Source organism: Erpetoichthys calabaricus, chromosome 13, assembly GCF_900747795.2.
Source record: "Erpetoichthys calabaricus chromosome 13, fErpCal1.3, whole genome shotgun sequence".
Lineage (NCBI taxonomy): Eukaryota > Metazoa > Chordata > Cladistia > Polypteriformes > Polypteridae > Erpetoichthys > Erpetoichthys calabaricus.
The window spans coordinates 75,317,773-75,340,045 of NC_041406.2; the positions used below are offsets into that span (position 1 = coordinate 75,317,773).

Here is a 22,273-nt window from a genome sequence, read left to right on the forward strand (position 1 = left end):
CATTGCTTGCTTGTTGACTTATTTTTCTCAGTTGGAAAAATCTTAATCCATAACACAGTTGAAAAGGGATCTCTTATCCAAAAGTAAATCACATTTTCTTTGCAAGGAAGAGTATAAAGTTTTTTCAGAATTTGGCAGTAATTTGTCGAGCCTACTGTGCCTCTGCCTCTGTTCTGTTTTCCTTTTGATGTTTTGGCATTTCTGTGGAACTATTTTATAATAGGTCTTTTATTAACATAGCTGTGTAGGAGTTTTGTATTAATTTTAACTATGAATGCATTTTGGAAATGTTGTTTTTGATTTTCTCTTTTACAATTTTTATCTCCTCCGTTGTGAACTGGCCATAGGTCATCAATTAATTAATGGAGAGATATTGTTGGTTTTCATTTATGTTTAATCAATTTCTTCCTTGTTCTCGGTGTGTTTTATAAATCTTAATTTTTATCTGCACCAGTTCTGCATTTAGTAAATAGTATAATCTATTCTGGTATTTTAACTGAGAATTGCTCACAATGTCTCTGCACTTGCACTCAGTAAAGAGCTGTTAGATCTCAAAAGAATATTACATGAATATGCATTTTGTATGGTGAATTATTTTATTCTTTACACCTTGTTTTTTATGCATTTGACTCCAGATAAAGACCTCTTGACATTTTCAATATTCACTTATTCCTCAAGGGGGTTTTAGATAGATAACATTGATTGTGGCTCCATTCAAATTCACAGAATTACTCTACAGCTGGACTGTAGGATATCAAGTGACTTGCATAACGTTGCAGACATCCTCTTCTAGCACATTTGTTAGCAGTAAAGTTTGGAAAGATGAATAACAAAATAAAGAAATGAGGGATTCAATTTCAGTTAGCACTGGTGGTCATTGAAATAATTTAAGCAAGTCACAATTAAGATTATTTGTAAACTAGGGGGACAACCCCCCCAGCGCCTTCGGCACCCAAGCCCCAGTTACGGCCAGAATATTAGTAAAATCTGTAAGTGTACAAAAGAAAAAATATAATTTTTTGGAGTCAAAATCACACAATTCTATAAATATGTAAAATAAAAATAAATTATTATTTCACGGAGTAAAAATCATGAAATGAGAATAAAATATTTGAGTATTCCCGTTAAACTGAGGTCCATATTTTAGTTTATAATTTAATAATGGAATAAGAATCTGAAAATCTAACAACATCACATTAAAGTTCGACAAATCCTGAAAAGAATGATACCAAACATATATATGTGGGTTTTAAAATAAGCCCGATTTAAAGCGTGACAAAAAACATCACATAAAATTGCACTTTTAGGCTTAGGATTTTATATATAGAGAGAGTAGATATTCGGAGCACACCTAGTATTTTGCTATGTTGGTTGCCATGACTCAAAAGCAATATCTCAGTGACTATAAGAGGAAGCTGGCTTTGGGACACATTTAGTAGGGGCTTCAGTAGCAAAGACATGTCAATTTGCTGATGTTATGTGAACAACAGTGGCCAAAGTGACACTGGTATGGAATTCAGGAGGAAAGACACCATAAGCTAGCGACTACTCTTTCACAAACCCTCTCACTTTCGGGCTTCAGCATGCATGTAGAAAGGCTAGAGATCTGCACTGGCAATCGGAAGGTTGCCGGTTTGAATCCCGTAAAATGCCAAAAAGGGACTCTGCTCTGTTCGGCCCTTGAGCATGGCCCTTAACCTGCAATTGCTAAGTGCTTTGAGTAGTGAGAAAAAGCACTATATAAATGCAAAGAATTATTATTATACTATTATCATGTGACTTTAAACATCAGACTAATACAGAATCCGGTAGTTTCACTGAGAAAAGTCCTTCAGGTATTTCATAGAGATGGAGGGTGGCGAAGGTGTTACAAATAAAAAGTCACATTTACGAGTGTAGTGATACAAAAACACAAGCTGTGAGAGAAAAAAAAGGCATATGGCCATTTGAGTCGTTATTTATTGTCTGCATCTAGTCCTCAACAGGAGGAGGACCTGTGTGGTTGTTTTTCTGAGGTTCTGCTAGCTCTGTTATGGCATAAAGTATATCTTCCTGATCATGTTAATTCTGTGTTAAAACATTTCTGTTCTGATGGTAGAGGAATATTCTAGGATGACATTGCATTCTGATTCATAGCATGAATGGTCAATGTATGGTTTGAAGATCATGTCTCCATATCTCAGGCCAGCTGGACATTTATAGAACTTTATGGAACAGCACTTAATCTAAGAATACTTATCATAGGTTGGTAGCAGTTCATATGAAATTCAACAGGTAACCAAAGTTAATTTCTTGATCTTGAAAATGGCCGTCCATTTCCTTGATCTGTTTTATTTAGGGTATGAAGAGAAATGTGGTTTTCCTTAAACATTTCTCGCTAACTTCAATAAGACATCAGACATCCCTGAAGAGGACGTGCACTGGGACTCTGCAAGAGGCAGCAATCGTGGTTGCCAGTTGAGTGTATTTATAATTTTGTGCAAGTAGCCCTTATCATTTTTTAATGCTCATATGCAGACCTCTCACTTTAGTTGGACTTAATGCAAATTAAATTTCATGTTAAATTATTTTTTCTTTTTTTGCTTTTTTATAGGGTGGTGAGCACTGTTATTATCAAGGCAAAATCCGGGACATGCCAAAATCTTTTGTGGCTATTTCCACATGTCATGGACTTCGGTGAGTTTTCTTTTTTTTAAGTCTGAACTTCTTATAGCCTTTCTTTTGTTATTTCATTGTCTGTTTTAAATAAATGTATGAAAAGGAGTATGATCGGTTGTCATATTATGAAGATTTTGAACTATATCATACAGCTAATAAAATGTGTGTGCAATATTATACAATGATAAATGATTACAGCTAACAGTCAATTTACCATATAATCCTGAATATAATTTGCAGTTTAAAGTGCTGAAATTTATACAAATGTAGGGAAACAATTTGCAAACCCATCAAAATTTCAGAGTGGTAAAAAAAATATCCTACTCACTTCTACAAACATTTTAGTATTTATCAATATAAAGATAATAAGAACATCACGAGAGCATCAGAGGGGCATCCAGGTTGCACCGCACTACTGCCCCACTGCTCCACAGTCCACAGTCTGTGTGGTGTTGCACATCCTCTCCCTGTCTTTATGAGTTCTTCATCTGAATCTCAATGACATACAATATGTTAGGTTAAATTTAAACTGATGGTGTGTGTGTGTGTGTGTATGTGTGTGCGTGTGTGTGTGTGTGTGTGTGTGTGTGTGTGTGTGAGAGAGAGAGAGAGAGAAGGCCCTGCTACAAAATGGTGCCTATACTGGTGTTCTGTTGGAATACGCCCTGATCCCTGCAACCCTCAGATCGATTGAGTCTGTCCAACAATAGATGGATGGATGTAAATTTAATCAAATCCCTTGCCAGGTTCTTTGTGTGAATCTTAAATACTCTGAAAGCAGTACCGCATTTTCAGTCTTGCTGGTTTTCCATGATAACATGAATACATCATTTCTGGCATAATCAGTTTGCAAGACCCAAATTAAAGTGTAAGCCTTATATTGAACATCCAAAATATGTAAGCTGAGGAGGGAATTGTTAAAAGCTTTTAATTTTGAAAGCTATTATGAAACCTGCATGCTGTAGCATACACAACTGTTATTTTTCTCTTTTTACCTCCAAACCATTGAGACTTTAGAGCAGTAAGCGGCATTTTGTATGCCCTGTTGGTCAAATTAAAGTGTAAAGTAAGTGCAAAGTTAAAAAGTCTGAATTAGTGTAAGCCATGCTAATTCAGGGTGTTCATAAGAAATGTAATGATTTACTTCATGAGGCAGAAGTACATAATAAACAAAAATGTGTGATTCAATATAAATGTTTAAAGTTAAAATATTCTTGATTGTAGTAGAAATTTGTAATATTTCACCTTCTGATAGAGGACCATAGAGAGCTGGGACCACAAGTAAAGAATTAAATGTCAAAAAATATTATCGTATTCATAATCACTAAACTTGAAATAGTCTAAAACAATACCCCACATGCTCATGTTTGAAATTTGTCATTTTTAACCTTCTGGGAGTGGCTTTTAGAGGGCGAGGACTATCATTAAAGATTCATACATCAAACAAATTATCATATCCGTGGTCAACAACCTTGAAATAGTATAAAACAACACTCAACATGCCTATATTACTTTTTTTTTTAAGTTTCATAAAAAGGAGTAACATTGACCCCTATACCATTAGGGGGTGAACCCCTGGGGTCACTTGATATGGCATTCACAAATTCAAGTCCTGTTTATTTTTGCTGAACACACCTATTGGTTTACTTCTTTAGCATAATGCTGCAATTTCCTGCACAAAATGAGGGGTTTTCAGATCTACAGCCAAAAGTAGAGGGATTCAGTGTCTTACATAGCTAGACATCAAGATAGGGTGAATGATATATTTGGGGTTTTTCTTGTACCAGTAAGTCAGGAGGCACTGGATAAAAAATTCTGAAGTGATCTCAAAGCGTTCATAAGTAAGTCTTATACATGAAAAGAGAAATATTAGGGAAAAACCTTCCATACCAGCATATCCTGTTCACACCAAGCCCTGAGGCATTGATCTAGTGACATTAAAGCTGATCAATAGGTACGTTAGCAGCAGTTCAATCAGCTCCTTGAAACAACAGAAAGGCATAGAGAAGGCAGCAAAAAAAATGACTTTGGTCTTTCTTATTCTTGTTTTGCTTTTTGTTTCATTTTAAATTGCAAAAAATGTATATAAGGAAAATATTCAAAATGTAATAAGATACGATGCACACTGTTACTGCATGTAACTTTTTTCAGATTCACACTTTTAAAACATTTATTTCTATTTTAACATGGATTGATTAAATGTAATTTAAAAAATGGTTAATCTAGGCATCACCCAACAGGATTATTAAATTGCATAATTCTCATATAAAATTATATTACTTTAAGCAAACTTGAAGAGTGCATAATATTTTTACACAATTAACAAAGCTACTGTTTATAATAATACATTGACAGTTGATTTGTACGGAGAAAGGGATGATAAATAAAAAGATAAGACTTTTACACAGGAACACTGTGAATGGTGACATATAAAGTGAGGATTTATCATTGAATGTTTGGGCAGAAATTCCTGGTCAAAGCACCTTCTGTATGGAGTTTACAGGTAACGTCCAAGTTTGTGTGGGTTTTCTCTTGCTACCAACTTTTTACTGTTCAGTGATGTGCAGTGAAGTTCTATAGCAGCTCTAATTTGGCCTACTGGGATGTTACTCTGTTGAGATTTAATCGATACTCATTTCATGTCAGTAATGTTTAAATTACCAAGTCTAATATACAAAATAAAATATTTTCATGTATGTACCTATGATCTTTCAGTATCATTCATTTTATTACCTGCTCATAAAATCAAACTAAACATTTTAAAAAGAAGACGAAAGTAATGTAATAATGATACATTTTTCCTGGTTTACATTTAAAACTGACTTTCCAAGTGTATTGTAACCTTTTTTTTTTTACATACAGTACAAGTTCATCCATGATCATGCCATTCTCGCCCCTTTGCAGTTTCATAGTGTAGGTACTTAAGCCATACATGTGACATCTGTTGCATGACACCGTATAATTCCACAGTTGCTCCTGCCACCTACCAGAGTAGAAATCTGCAACCATATCTTTCATATGCTGTAAAATGTTTGTAGTGTTTCTGTTTTTCATGCTGATGTTATCAGAAATCTTTGACTATGAGCAGGTCAGCTTGAAGTTTGTATAATGTCCAGTCCTACATGCTTCAGGATCACACACTCAACCAACACAACAAACATAAAGAGCTTATACACAAACCAATAGCACAGGCCTGAACACCAGTATACAATTGCAATGAAAAGTGTGTGAATCCTTCAAAATTAGCTACATTACTACATTAATACTCATAAAAATGTTTCCAGATCTACAGCATTTCACCATACTAGAATAACATAATCTGTTTACACCCGTAACACACAATTTATTGTGCTTCTTTCTGTAAAAAATGAATACATTGTTTAGATTAGATTTGATTTATAACAGTACAGGATGCATGTGAACATCTAGGTAATGACTTCTCCACAGTCTAATTGGAGGTGCCTTGCCCTATGAAAAAGGCACACAAAGTTTGGTACCTGACAGTCTGCCTTTCTCAAGAAAGATCCAATCATGTGAACCATACCTCAATGAAATGAAATCTCTGAGAATCTTAGAAGAACGGGGATTGTGGTTTTGCATAAAGCTGGAAAAAGTGTTTCTGAACGCCTGGGTATTCATCACTCCACAGTAAGAGAAACTGTGCACAGATTCAGTACTGTTACTGTAATCACAAAGATTTGACATATTGCAAGAATCACAGGAAGAGGAAAGTATGCAATTCTAAAAGCAAATAACCTCAATTATCTATTGAAATTGCTAACATTTCTGTCATGGGTCCACTATAAGAAAAACACTAAACAAAAATGGATTTCATGGAGGAACAAATTGAAGAAAACCACTGTTCTTCAAATGTAACATTGCTGCACATCTCCTCATTAGAAGATCCATCTGAATGTTCCATAACACGTCTGTGACCAGGTTCAATGAATGAATGAGACAAAAGCTGAGCTCTTTATAGAAACATGCAATGGTATGTTTGGCGAAATAAAAGTACTGTACACTAACACCAAAATCTCATCCTAGCTGTAAAGCATGGTGGAAAAAGCATCACAGTTTAAGTATGCTTTGCTGCCTCAGGGCCTGGACAATAAAATACAGTCATATGAAAAAAGTTTGGGAACCCCTCTTAATTCGTTGGATTTTTGTTTATCATTGGCTGAGCTTTCAAAGTAGCAACTTCCTTTTAATATTTGATATGCCTTATGGAAACAGTAGTATTTCAGCAGTGACATTAAGTTTATTGGATTAACAGAAAATATGCAATATGCATCATAACAAAATTAGGTGCATACATTTGGGCACCCCAACAGAGATATTACATCAATACTTAGTTGAGCCTCCTTTTGCAAATATAACAGCCTCTAGACGCCTCCTATAGCCTTTGACGAGTGTCTGGATTCTGGATGGAGGTATTTTAGACCATTCTTCCATACAAAATCTCTCCAATTCAGTTCAATTTGATGGCTGCCGAGCATGGAGAGCCTGCTTCAAATCATCCCATAGATTTTCGATGATATTCAAGTCAGGGGACTGTGACGGCCATTCCAGAACATTGTACTCCTCTCTCTGCATGAATTCCTTTATAGATTTCGAACTGTGTTTTGGGTCATTGTCTTGTTGGAATATCCAACCCCTGCGTAACTTCAACTTTGTGACTGATGCTTGAACATTATCCTGAAGAATTTGTTTATATTGGGTTGAATTCATCTGACCCTCAACTTTAACAAGGGCCCCAGTCCCTGAACTAGCCACACAGCCCCACAGCATGATGAAACCTCCACCAAACTTGACAGTAGGTAGCAGGTGTTTTTCTTGGAATGCGGTGTTTTTCTTCCGCCATGCAAAGCGCTTTTTGTTATGACCAAATAACTCAATTTTTGTCTCCTCAGTCCAAAGCACTTTGTCCCAAAATGAATCTGGCTTGTCTAAATGAGCGTTTGCATACAACAAGCAACTGTTTGTGGCCTGAGTGCAGAAAGGGCTTCTTTCTCATCACCCTGCCATACAGATGTTCTTTGTGCAAATTGCGCTAAATTGTAGGCTGATGTACAGATACACCATCTGCAGCAAGAGGTGATCTGTGGGTTGTCTGTAACCATTCTCACAATCCTGCACATATGCCACTCTTATATTTTTCTTGGCCTGCCAGACCTGAGTTTAACAGCAACTGTGCCTGTGGCCTTCCATTTCCTAATTACATTCCTTAAAGTTGAAACTGACAGTTTAAACCTCTGAGATAGCTTTTTGTAACCTTGCCCTAAACCATGATACTGAACAATCGTTGTTTTCAGATCTTTTGAGAGTTGCTTTGAGGATCCCATGCTGTCACTCTTCAGAGGAGAGTCAAAGTGAAGCACAACTTGCAATTGACCACCTTAAATACCTTTTCTCATGATTGGACAGACCTGTCTATGAAGTTCAAGGTTTGACGAGCTAATCCAACCAATTTGGCGTTGTAAGTAATCAGTATTGAGCAGTGACATGCATTCAAATCAGCAAAATTACAAAGGGACCCACATTTTTGCACAGCCAGTTTTTCACATTTGATTTAATTTCATACAACTAAATACTGCTTCACTAAAAATCTTTGTTCGGAAAACACCCCAGTACTCAGATGTTCTTAGGAAATGAAAGATACACCACTGTTATCTTTTTTGTTGAAAGTAAATTATTATGCAGGCTGAGAGGGGTTCCCAAACTTTTTCATATGACTGTAAAGGGAACAATTAATAAAATTACAAAAGACAATCTGTACCGAATAGATCTACATTGGGGTAACTTGTCACTCAGTGTGCTATGTTAATGTCAGTGCAAATCAGAAGCAATGGAGTAAAATGTCACAAAATAAATCACATGAATTTGAGTTTTCAGCTAAGACAGTTTGAAAGTGTGCCTACCTGTAAAGTGTAATTAAAATGAAAAAATAGAATTGCCCTGCGGTGGGCTTGCACCCTGCCCAGGGTTTGTTTCCTGCCTTGTGCCCTGTGTTGGCTGGGATTGGCTCCAGCAGATCCCTGTGACCCTGTAGTTAGGATATAGCGGGTTGGATAATCGATGGATGGAAAATAGAATTGCCTATGATGGTGTGGGTCGGCTTCTTGCTCCCTTTTCACTTTTGGGAGCCTCTTGTACCTGACACTGTCAGTACCGTAACTGAGATGAGCGTGGCAGATGAGGACAAAACACACCAAGCAAAGGGATGGTGAAAAGTACAAGTGCTTTTATTTAAAAAAAAAAAACAAATCCAAATAGTGTCCCAAAGTGCAGTTTTCAAAAGAGTTCAATAAATAAATAATCCATAAAAAAAAGTGTTCATGTGGAGGTTAAAATCAATAAATAGAAAAAAGTCAGTTAAAAACGAGGTTAAAAACAACACAGTGCAGGAAACTCATTTTAAAATCCGTAAGCGCTGGTGCCCTCCCTTAAAACTGACACCCCTCTGGCTTATCCTATCCTGACCTCACAACCCAGAGAGATGTCAACCAGCAGGAGCACACTCCCATCTCATCTGGCCCATGTCCCCGCCACCAATCCCATGGCATCCGCGGGCAACCCTGAGCCCTGCTCCACCTGAACCACTGCCAATCCAGGCTCCACCTGGCGCAGGTGCTCTGTACTCCCACTGCTGCCATCTCAAAGGTTCCTCCTAGCGAGAGCACCCCCAGAGCATAATGGTTGCTCCTGTAAAGATGCTCAACAGGAGCAACCCACAGCCCCATCCTGAGCAATGGCCACTCACTCCTCCTTGGGGCTCTATTCCCATCCGCCTGCTTCCACTCTGTTCACCAGCTTGTTTCCTGTCTCTTTCTCCTGCCTGCTTCTTCTCCCGTCTTTTAACCTCTGCCATCTTCGGCAGACCGCTCGCACCTCCTTCTACTCCCCAGCAAGAGCACTTTCATTAATTCATTATTAATTAAAACAGCCACTCTTTGAGCCGTGGTCCCGCTTTACCACATTTCCACTTTATGATATTCAAATCTTTGTCTTGGTAAAGGCAAACTGAAGACAAAAATACAGACTCTAATCTGTGACTTGGAGCATTAGCAGTAAACTATTTTACATTTTCAAAATGTGCACCACCATTAGGCCACTGTTCTGAGCCTGGTCACAGCATCAAGCTATAACTCTTCGTGTTTCTGACTCTCCATTTCTGTCCATTTTCCATTTTTCCCTCATCTATAATCTGCTGCTGCTCCTTATCTCTATATTCTGACTCATACAGATAAGATTTAGCAATGAGGCAAAATGTTTAGTTGTCTTCCGAATCATGCATATCGATGGTAAAATGACAGCTTATTCATCTAAGTGCTAAAAAAATATGTTTCACCAGAAATAAAGAATAGCTTGAGAGGTGGAATCTTTGTCAAAGTGATTGTCAGTCAGTCAGTCATTATCCAACCTGCTATATCCTAACTACAGGGTCATGGGAGTCTGCTGGAGCCAATCCCAGCCAACACAGGGTACAAGGCAGGAACAAATCCCCAGGCAGGGCCCCAGCCCACCACAGGGCACACACGCCCCAATCACACACTAGGGACAATTTAGGATCACCAATGCACCTAACCTGCATGTCTTTGGACTGTGGGAGGAAACTGGAGCACCCGGAGGAAACCCACGCAGACATGGGGAGAACATGCAAACCTTCATGTGGAAGGAACACACTTGGGCATTCCTTTTTCAGATATGCCGCAGTCTTCCTGAGCAGTGGGTAAAAATCAAGATACCGTGTAAGGTGTTGTAGATAATGCATTCCTCATATTGATCTCCTTAGTTACTGTGGCTATCTTTAAGGGAGCAAATGGTACTGGACCCTTTTACCGTTTTACTGGCATGTACTTGGATATGCTTGAACCAGAAGAGCAAGCATGCAAATAAAAAAAACAAAACAGCAACAGGTGGTCCCCATTTTAATACTGGACGACCCTCAAGCCCCATCACTAAACTGGAAAGTTCATGTTGCATATGTGCACACACACCCAACTGGTTGGTAGAGAACACTGCAGGGCTAATTGATCAACTTCTTAACTGAAAACAGGCTTGCAGCATTCAGAACAAAGACAATTTCACATATTACAAAAACAAATATTCTTCTAGATAACTAATTACATTGAGCATATTATAGAAAACTGGAAAAAAAATGCTTAAGAATATAAAGCTGAGGGTTGTTATAAACTCTTAATTAATGATATGTTAAGTTATTGAAGGATGCTTATTACTTATCTTGTACAGCATCTGATAGAGCTGTGGCCCACTGACTCTTAATGCAGAAAGGCCACTTGAAGACGTCTTTTTTACTCCCAACAGTTGTTGTAAGGATGCTTTCAATATCATTCTGATACAACAGAGAACAAAGACAAGGTCAGAAGTAATAAACAACTTCAAATAAAACATTAATGTAAAATTGTTTACATTCATCACATTTGAATCAATATATATTTCCCTTAAAACATTAATGAAAGCAATCCAGGCACTGGACAAGCTATCTGCAAGGTTAACAAAGCCTCTCTATCCATGGAATCTTTTGGTAGAAGCTGCAAGAACTCATCTATTTTACATTCTTTCATCAACCAAAGAAAAAAAATGATCTCCCATGATTACAGCTATTTTAGAAACTTGATCTTAGATTGCTCTTTTATTTAACAGAGCAACATATATGTTATATTTAACATTTAAATGCTAAGACAAGTCAGTGCTTACTTGACTTGGGATATATTTTATGTACACAATGTGTATACACATATATTTATTTGCACACATATATTTATTCATGTGCCGATTCACGGCTGAGGGCCATAGGAATGCAATAGAGTAGTAATGTATAAATTGTCAAAACCAGCTGGTACAGGCCACAAAGACCATACACCTTTAGTTTATCACATCTGCACAATCTGCATAGAAGCACTGAGAGAAGCCATGGTGGAGCTGCAGAGGTAGCAGTCTCTCGGGAGTCTCCTTTCCTGTACTGATGCTGCAACCAACAGATGGCCACAGACTAGCAATAAGAAAAAGAAAAACACACACACACATATATATATATATATATATATATATATACTGTGTGTATGTATGTATATATATATATATATATATAATACTGTGTGTATGTATGTATATATATATATATATATATATATATATATATATACTGTGTGTATGTATGTATATATATATATATATATATATATATATATATATATATATACTGTGTGTATGTATGTATATATATATATATATATATATATATATAATACTGTGTGTATGTATGTGTATATATATATATATATATATATATATACTGTGTGTATGTATGTGTATATATATATATATATATATATATATATATATATATATACTGTGTGTGTGTATATATATATATATATATATATATATACTATGTTGTGTGTATATATATATATATATATATATATATATATATATATATATATATATATATATATATAATATACTGTATATAAAATCATTGCACTTACACAATGGCACATCTTGTTTGCTTTCAATCTGACCAGATGGTTTGCACTTATTTCCTTCATCAAGAAGACAGAAACTCCTTGTAAATAGTAATACAACTTTTGTTATTATTATTATCATTTCACAGGTACCCATATGTTTTCCGACTCTTGGAGGACCCTTTAAGGCTTCTTTTTATCAACGCTGCTCCACATGGTTAATTCTTAAACATTCATCCTGCACCGCCTTCCTTTACTGAAGCTGGCATGCAGCAGCCGAGACTTGAAGATCGATTTGTGTTTCTCAGTATCGGCACGCAGTTAACGTTAGTGTACTGGTGACCCACACCAGACCCATAGAGCCTCAGTTGCAAAAACCTGTACACATTGTGACCAACATACAGACAATTGTTGAGTCCCAAATGCAACCGTACATTGACGCATGACTGTATATATATATATTGCATATATATATCAGTACGTGAGCCATGAATTTTTAATTATCCTAGTTAGTGCATTAACATTTCCCATATAAATAAATATAGGCCTTCCAACAATAAGCCAAAAAATCAAAGATGATGACTGTTTGCAGTCTAAAATGTGATGTAGCTGCCAAAGGTCTTATAGCTAAGAGACAGTGATACCTCTGAAGTATATAATATTGAGTCAATGTGCCTAATGATTTTATGTAGTACAGTTAGAATGTCTTAGGAGAATACCAGCAACATGTATATTTCGTCTTCAGAAATTATTGCAGTTTATAGTTATTAAACAATAACTTCAGCACATTTGATGCCAGCTACTGAGAGTGCAGCTGTCGACAGGAAATTGATTCACTTGGGTGTACATGTGGGAGTTAAACCAGATAAGCTGTCTAAATTTTTATGTGCACTTGGGTATGTTTTACTCTGGCTAATGGTTTCATCAGATAGGAAGGGGGAGAGAACTATGTTTGATGAGTTTAAAATGTAAAGCCAGCCTCATATTTAAAACATAAGAAACCAGCAGTCCAAGATATTGCTGTGAATTCTCCATCCTTATGTTCTTTGACTGCAGTTTCCTGGGCAGAAGTTGTTTATATTATGACTTCATATTTTATGACTACGGAAGTGAGCACTCAGAAGTAAATTGAACCTTCTTAGAAGGTGATGTCTTTCTAAAGACATCTGTAATTGTAAGTCTTCTAACAGCGACTGAGAAGCTGTGTCGGACTGACATTCTGTTTGCGGCTTTTTCTTGCCTTCTGCCTGATGCTGCTGGGATGATTTCTGATTCCATGATCATAACGCTCAGATTAAGCAGGTTTAGAAAAGTTGTGAATGGATTACTGAGGATAGCAATACCTAAACGTACAGAGGATGACAATTATGACCTACATTTGTAATGAAATAAAAGCTATACACAGAAACGTGATTTGCTTGGGGGTTTAAAAGAGTCTGCAAGCTCTTATATTTAGGTCAGGCAGATTTGGAAAATCTAAGAAAGGAAAAAAGCTAAATTTAAAAGGTTTTGCTATAAAGTAATACCTAGTAGCGCGCCATACCAGGGAGCTTGATAGCATAATATTTAATATTGCTGCCTCACAGCTCCAGAGACCAGGGTTCAAATCACAGCCTTAGGGTCTTGTTGTCTGGAAATAGTGTGCTTGTCAGAATTTTCCCTCCTATGCTTTGCCTGCCACATCTCAAAGTTGTGTGTGCTAGGGATAGGTTTGACAGATGCAGCCCTCTATGATCTCACTCTAAGCAGGCAGGTTGACAAATGAATGGAAACATGGATGGTTGTGTGCAGTGTCACACATCAGTGAGAAAAGTTAAGTGACTGTAATGTCTGATCACCACTCTGTTATATCACAGAAGCATGTCGGCTTTTAATGCAGTGCTGTCTGAAGGATCAAAGATCACAGGCATTCAGTATTAGCTTTTGACCTTACCCTTTATGAACAGAGATTTCTCCAGATTCTGTGAATCTTTTAATGTTATACATTGTAAATCGTGAAATCCGTAAATTCCTAGTAATCGTGCATTGAAAGTCAATGTTCTAGAACTGTTGAATCAATCAATTATGAAGATTTTCATAAAGTACAGGGAACCTCGTCCCATCATTAATTGTAAACTACTGGGCCACTCCTGAATGCTCCTTTTAAAACAAAGCCTAAAAACATCACCAGTTCAGGAAATTCCTTGAACATTCCACAATATTCCTAGTCATATAGTGAACAGTCCAGCTTTTTTTGAATGAGTGTGTATTTACAAAAAAATAAACAATATAGTTGCCATGGGAAAACTTTTTTTATTGTTTTTTTTACTGTTTTCAGTGTAATACAATTCATTATATAAAAACCACCACAGTGTTTCAAAAGGAAACCACTGCTTTTAAAAAATAATCAAATTGTATCATACATTGCCACTCAGGACAACAGTCCCCTTCCTTCTATCCGTAGATCCTTTGGACTTCAGGCAGGTAAGACTGTCATTGTAGCCTTCCTATTGGGAGTGTGCTCTGTCCCACACCCGATTGACCTAACTAAGAATGTAGCTTGGTTCTCATTCCTCAGTGATTAAAATAAAGCAAATATGAAGGCAGGAAAGCAGGCTTCAATAGACTGTAACATTTACACATTACAATATCATGCAAACGTTTGGGCACCCTTGCTTAAAATGTCTGTTATTATGAATAGTTAAGGCATAAAGTTAAAGATGATACATTTCTTTTCAGAATTTTATGCAAGATTATGATATTGTGTTTGTTTCATACAATTGAACAGTGAAAAAAGGAAAGGAGCACCATGCAAAATTTGGGCACCCCAAGATATTTGAGGTCCCAGACCTTAATTAGCTCGTCGGGGCTATGGCTTGTTCACAGTCATCGTTAGAAAACCCAAAGTGATGTAGATTACAAAGCCATATAAATTCTGTGACTCCTCAAACCGTGTCCCAACTAATAGCAGCCATGGGTTCCTCTAAGGAGATGCCTAGAACTATAACTGATGCTCACAAAGCAGAAGAAGGTTACAAGAAGACAGCAAAAGCATTGTCAGGTAAACTGTTTCCACAGTCCATAATGTTATTAAGAAATGGCAGTTAACAGGAATGGTGGAGGTCAAGTCAAGGTCTGGAAGACCAAGAAAACTTTCTGAAAGACCTGCTTGCTGGATTGCGAGAGAGGCATATACAAACCACTGTCTGAGTATAAAAGACCTTCAGGAAGATTTAGCAGACTCTGGAGTGGTGAAGCACTGTCCTACTGTGCAGCAATACCTGAACAAATGTGACCTTCATGGTAGAGTCAACAGACAGAAAACCTTTCCTGCATCTAAGCAAGCCTGATGCATTTTGGAAACAAGTCCTGTGGACTGATGAAGTCAAATTAGAACTTTATGGCCACAATGTGCAAAGGTATGTTTGTACTTCCAGAGCTCATATGTTTCTGCCATTACAGTCAGGAGGCTGCAATGAGGTGTGCTTGTGTAACTAAGAAACGGGTTTTAAGGAGCACCGTACTCTTGTCATAAATTGAACTTTGTGGCTGTGGCTTATATCCACAACCAAACACTGCTCCACAGCAGCATTCCTAAAATTCTAGACTTACAGTGCCACAGAGCTTTTGACACTTTCTACTTAAACTAACCTAAAATGATTATCAAAACATTCTAAGTAATTCTTGACAAACAACAAAGCATTAACAGACAAGACACATTTTCAGTAGCCAAGTAACACGACAAGCTGTTTTAACTTAACAAGCTGTTTCAGCATAGAAATGAATAAAATAAAAGTCCACTTTTTAAACATTACAAGAAAAGTAATTTTTCTTTCACAATAGTTCTGCTCCTTTTCTAAGGGCCAGTTTATACTTCACGCTCAGTACTCTTACGTGCATGCATCGTGACTGCCACGCATTTCCAGCATTCTTTTGACGCGTCCTCTGAGCACATTGTCAGAAATTAACGTGACGAATGCATGAATATGATTGCCGTGTGTGTTCAAGTTTTGGTACATGACGTCAGCATCGTTGTTTACTATCAACATGAGACAATGAGCTGCATTGCAGCTCCAACATGATCATTCTGCATGCTGTGATGTTTGATAAACAGTTTGATGTGATGAAGCAAATCATTATACTTAAATGCTGATATGCAAATGTATTCATGGTGATTTTCTTCATCCATTTCTCGCATAGGCAATACAAGCATTGCATATTTCCCATTGTAATGACGTGATACATTTAAAGGTCCCACATACGATTTTCTGTGTCATTGTTGCTGACTTTTTTTTTGCACCTTTGTAAGAGCATCAGAATGTAAAGAGTTTTTATATTTAACATCTTTCTTCCCTCAATTCACAACACAGTGAAACAGTATCATCCACAAGTGCACGTGACTTGTAACATTAAGTATATCCCCAGCTAAACAGTCATATAAGCAACATCAATAGACAGCTTTCACATTTGCACTTCAACTCCTTTTGTATGTCACTGTTTTTTATTCTATTTAATGTTAAAGTGCAAAGCTGAAAGTGTAGGCTGCTGACACAAAATGCATCATTGAATGTTTCATGTTATTTCTTTTCTGTTTTGCATTTCAATTATTTTATGTTTAATACGCCTGCACATTGGTGTCCTCAATCTTAGTTCTGGAGGACCTCAGTAATTATTTGTTTTTATGCTAGTCAATTTTTTTTTTAAATTAGAAGCCAGTTATTGATGCTATTGCAACATACTACTTTAGGCTTAATTTTTGTTCACTTGCTTGATAAGATCCTTTAATTGCTTTTAAACGTTAAATGGATAAAGTCACAAGTATTAATTGCTGCTTGTTTTGTGAATCAACAATGTGATCCCAATATGATGGAAACAAACAGCTCGCTTGCCCTCATTTACATGCGTGTGTTGATTATAAAACAAAGGCCCCCAATCTAAAGTCCTAAGTCCTCAGTAGCTGCAATTTTTGTTTCAGTTATTTTCTTAATTAAGCTTGTTAATTGATTCTGTTAATTCTGCGGCGTGCTAGTTATTTTAGACTTTTCTAGTACTGAACATTTTGTATTCGGAAAAACATTATCCAAATGTTATGTGGACTAGAGAAGATTATACTTATAAGTCTTTTATGTTTTTGTCATTAATCCATACGTCCATTTCATACAAAACTTTTTATTGTAACAGATACTTTATAATGGGTGTACACACATTTAAACAGGAGCAGGTTATGTGGTGGTGAGCTATTGTTTTTGATGTTGGTTGAGGTCCCCAGATTTTCATGACCATGACTCTTCATGAACATGATTTTCAATAATGGCTTTTTTGCAGACAAATGACATTAAAAGTCTTGCCAATAGTGAATTTTAATGCATGGAATATGGATGGAAAGATGAATTGGCATTAACTGTGGTGCACACCACTGGTGTTTTTGAAATGAAAAATGTGTGTGAAAGTGTAAGTGAGTCTTAGTTTAAATCCAGTGGCCTGGATATGAAGCAGCTGGCAGGTTTTGGGAAGGATCCTGGTTTGGTTTGAGTCACAGCCTTGGGAATGGTGATTACACATAGTACTGCCTCTCACTTTGAGTGAACAGTGTGAAGAAGAGTCGACAGCATGAATGTACAGGCAGTGGACGTGGTAGAGAAAATATCATTGGAGCTGTATGGTAGGAGCTGTGAAAATAAGAGTGGCAGCAGTCCCATTGGTGGGCAATTTAGGAAGGAAGGGGAGTGAAAGGGAGTGAGGATGATGCACTTCGTTTTCACAATGTATTAAGCAACCAGCACCAGTGACCATAAAATGCCAGCCAAATACTTCTATAACAAAACACAAAATGAAGATCTGCATATTATATTGACGTACAGTACCACCATCAGAGCACATAATTAAAAGGTTCAACATCAAATATTCAGCACCAAGAGTAGAAATGCAACTGAATATTTACACATTTCCAATTACTATTCAATGGGCAAAGTGCTAAATCATATTGTACATAAGTAATCAACACAATTCATGATAATAAGAATGATTGCTGCAAACTGGCAAGATGTTTATACACTCCTTTTAATCACACAAAAAATAAATCAATCAATGAGCCTCTAAATAGGGCTCTGGACTTAAAGCGCCAAAGTGAAACTGAAAACTTCAGGTTGCACATGCAAAAACATGAGTAAGGGTACACCTATAGCACTGCAGGGTCCAAAGACCTGCCCAAGCAATCTGGAAACAGGCCAGCGGCACCAGGCACCTGGAAAATTTCATGTATTCCAAAAGGAAATGTTTTGAGTTCTGGACAGGTGCATAGAAATGAAACAGATTCTTTTAAAATGTGGTTATCTAAAGCATCATTTAGTTAAGCAATTTCTTACTAAAGTTTCATAGACTAAGTCCAGATAGTGATAGTGAAATCTTGTCATCAGACTGGTAAGGCTGAAAAAAAAAAAAAAAATATATATATATATACAGTATATATACATATATATATATATACATATACATATATATATATATACATATATACAGTGATCCCTCGCTATATCGCGCTTTGCCTTTCGCGGCTTCACTCCATCGCGGATTTTATATGTAAGCATATTTAAATATATATCGCGGATTTTTTGCTGGTTCGCGGATTTCTGCGGACAATGGGTCTTTTAATTTCTGGTACATGCTTCCTCAGTTGGTTTGCCCAGTTGATTTCATACAAGGGACTCTATTGGCAGATGGCTGAGAAGCTAGATTGCTTACTTTTCTCTCTCTCTTGCGCTGACTATCTGTGATCCTGACGTAGGGGAATTGAGCAGGGGGGCTGTTCGCACACCTAGACGATACGGACGCTCGTCTAAAAATGCTGAAAGATTATCTTCACGTTGCTATCTTTTGTGCAGCTGCTTCCTGAAACGACATGCTGCACAGTGCTTTGCATACTTAAAAGCTCGAAGGGCACGTATTGATTTTTCACTGAAAAACAAACTCTGTCTGTCTCTCTCTCTCTCTCTCTCTCCCTGCTCCTGACGGAGGGGGTGTGAGCTGCCGCCTTCAACAGCTTTGTGCCGCGGTGCTTCGCATACTTAAAAGCCAAACAGCCCTATTGATTTGTTTGCTAGAGATTGTTTTCTCTATCTATATGACATTCTGTGCTCCTGACACGCACTCCTTTGAAGAGGAAGATATGTTTGCATTCTTTTAATTGTGAGACAGAACTGTCATCTCTGTCTTGTCATGGAGCACAGTTTAAACTTTTGAAAAAGAGACAAATGTTTGTTTGCAGTGTTTGAATAACGTTCCTGTCTCTCTACAACCTCCTGTGTTTCTGCGCAAATCTGTGACCCAAGCATGACAATATAAAAATAACCATATAAACATATGGTTTCTACTTCGCGGATTTTCTTATTTCGCGGGTGGCTCTGGAACGCAACCAGCCGCGATGGAGGAGGGATTACTGTATATATATATACATATATATATATATATACATATATATATATATATATACATATATATATATACATATATATATATATATACATATATATATATATACATATACATATATATATATATACATATATATATATATATATATATATATATATATATATATATATATATATATATATATATATATAGTGGGATATGGCCCAGACACAGACAGGCGGACACTGTAGGTTGAACACCACACACACGCTTATTGGACATACTATATACAAGTGGCAGCACACAACTCAGTACTCCCGTACTTTTCACCCACAATGTCCAGGCCTCTTCGCAATGCCTTTCTCCTTTGGTCTGCCTCCACTCCTCTCCTCCAAGCTCTGTCCTTCTTCCACCCGGCTCCAGCCATCGAATGGAGGGAGGCGGCCCCTTTTATATCCACCCGGACGTGCTCCAGATGCCTCCCAACGAGCTCCTGCCAGCACTCCCATGTGTACTTGGAAGCACTCCGGGTGTCCCTGGTCTTTGTCCCCCTAGCACTTCCGGGTGTGGCGGAAGTGCTGAGGGCCAGGGCTCCTCAGGCATCTGGGCACCCCCTGGCAGTGACCACGGGCCCCTATAGGGTTGAGCTTCCATGCTCCTTTCCCGTGGTCCCCAAAGCTACCAGGGCGGTCGCCCCCTCTTGGTCTGGAGGAGGCGTAATCCGCCCCCAGCCAAAATATATATATATATATATATATATATATATATATGGCAATAAAAATAAACATATATTTAGATCACGAATGTTGTTATTCATCTACTTCTGTCTACACCAAATCATATTAATACTGTAACAATCAACTATCACCACTTCCGACAAGCTGAGCCACACTAGAGCCAAGGCTTAATTCTACGATGCTAAAAGGAAAAGAAATAGCCATACACTCTTTAAATGTGTAATAAAGCCAAATGTATTGCGAATTTAAATTCAAATGACAAACAGATATGTAGGCAGGAATATCTACATAAAAGAATATATTAACTAAAACGAAAGACAAAACAAGTCCATTATTTTTAACAATTCCACAAAGCAAGGAAATAGTCTCTGTTTTCTTTATGAACGAAGATTGTTGTCACCCAACCATCCAATGGAACTTTTTTCTTCATACAGTAACAATGCTGGTTGCTTTTCCTTTTTTTAAAGTCTGAGAACATCCAGTGAACATAATCCATTAAATAAATTATCCTGAAGCTTGTTCAATTCAATTAGAATACACAACCATGTTATAATCCTTAATTAAAATCCAAAAGGTTTACATTTCAGGTATTTCTGAATGTAACACATTACAGGCCTGTTTTACAACAATGGAAGATCTCTCCTCTTCTCCCAAGTGGCCTCTTTTTTCCACATTATTTTTTCTCTCCTATTTTCTCTGCCCTCCACAAGATGGTAACCTTCTTTATAACATTTTGCTTCTAAAGACCTTCCTGTCTTCACATTACACAAGGCAGTTTTCAAAATAAAAGATTACCAAGGAATAACAGTTTGTTCCACCCCAAATCCCTTCTAACCAAACAATTGTAGTTTATTGTGACTTTATCACATATCCACCCCCCAAAATATCCTTACGGGGAGCAAAGTATGGCTTCAAATTAGCCATACAAACTGTCTCTGTCTTCTTATCGGGCTTATGCGATACCATGTGATAATTAACATGACTTTTTAATCATTTTAATTGGGCTTACCCAGTTAGGGCCGAGTTTAGCTGAGAATCTATAGAGGCAGCATCGGAAATATAGTGGGACCATACCCAGACCAACTTATCAATTAGAAAGTGCTCCTTTTTCCACCAAACATCGTAATATTTGGCTTGTCTGCCTTGGCTAACCCTATTCTTTGCTTAATGTGTTTAGCAATCTGATGGTGTCTTTCTAAGCTGTTATAGGATGTCTGTTAAGGATCTGGAGTATGGAGTCGACATTCTGGAGGTCCATTGAGGTTACATCCTAGATGGAGTTCAGCTGGAGTCACACCAGTTGTATCGTGCTTTGTGGTATTGATTGCAAAACGAAACTCAGAAACCATCGATCCCAGTCTCAGTGGTTTTCATGCACATAAGAGGTTATCATTATTTTAAGGGAGCGAATAACTCTTTCTGTCATGTTAGTCTGAGGATGGTAACTGGTAGTAAGCTTCTGAGTAACTCCATAGTCATGACAAAGGGTTTCCAAGAAGTCATTGGTAACTTGAGGCCCGTGGTCTGAAAGAAGATATTTTGGTGCACCCCATCATGTGAAGTATTCTCTCAATAGTTTACATAGTCGGGGTGTCTTGCTGTCCCATAAAGCAAAAATCTTCACCCATCTTGTATAATAATCAATCATCATCAAACATTTCTCCTGCAGTTTCCACTTTACTTGTCTGCATTAGCCCTTAAGGTTTCCGAGAGTCTGGCTTATATCTTTGTGAGGTGACACATGTTTCGACATATTCCAAACATCTTTAAGTACTATTGGCCACCAAGCACTTCCAATATCCTAATTAAAGTTTTCAGCCAACATAGGTGTTCCACTGAATAATAGCCTATCATGAAAACATTCTAGAAAATTATTAATCAGGGAGGAATGGTACAAATACCTGGGACTGTGCCCCATGGTTGCTCAAAGGCAACTTCCTATAAAAAAAAAACACCTAGATTTACCATGAAGGAGATTGTCACTCCTCTGATCAGGGTCAT

The 22,273-nt window shown here is 37.3% G+C and overlaps 1 protein-coding gene across 10 annotated transcripts in view; it reads left to right on the forward strand.

Moving 5' to 3' along the window:
- Positions 1-22,273, forward strand: part of adam22 (ADAM metallopeptidase domain 22) — a 442,867-nt gene that overhangs the window by 207,953 nt on the left and 212,641 nt on the right. For all 10 annotated transcript variants that reach the window (XM_051935483.1, XM_051935485.1, XM_028817137.2 and 7 more), the window contains exon 5: positions 2,594-2,676. In XM_051935483.1, coding sequence (XP_051791443.1) covers positions 2,594-2,676 — 83 coding nt within the window. The remainder of the gene's footprint in view (positions 1-2,593; positions 2,677-22,273) is intronic.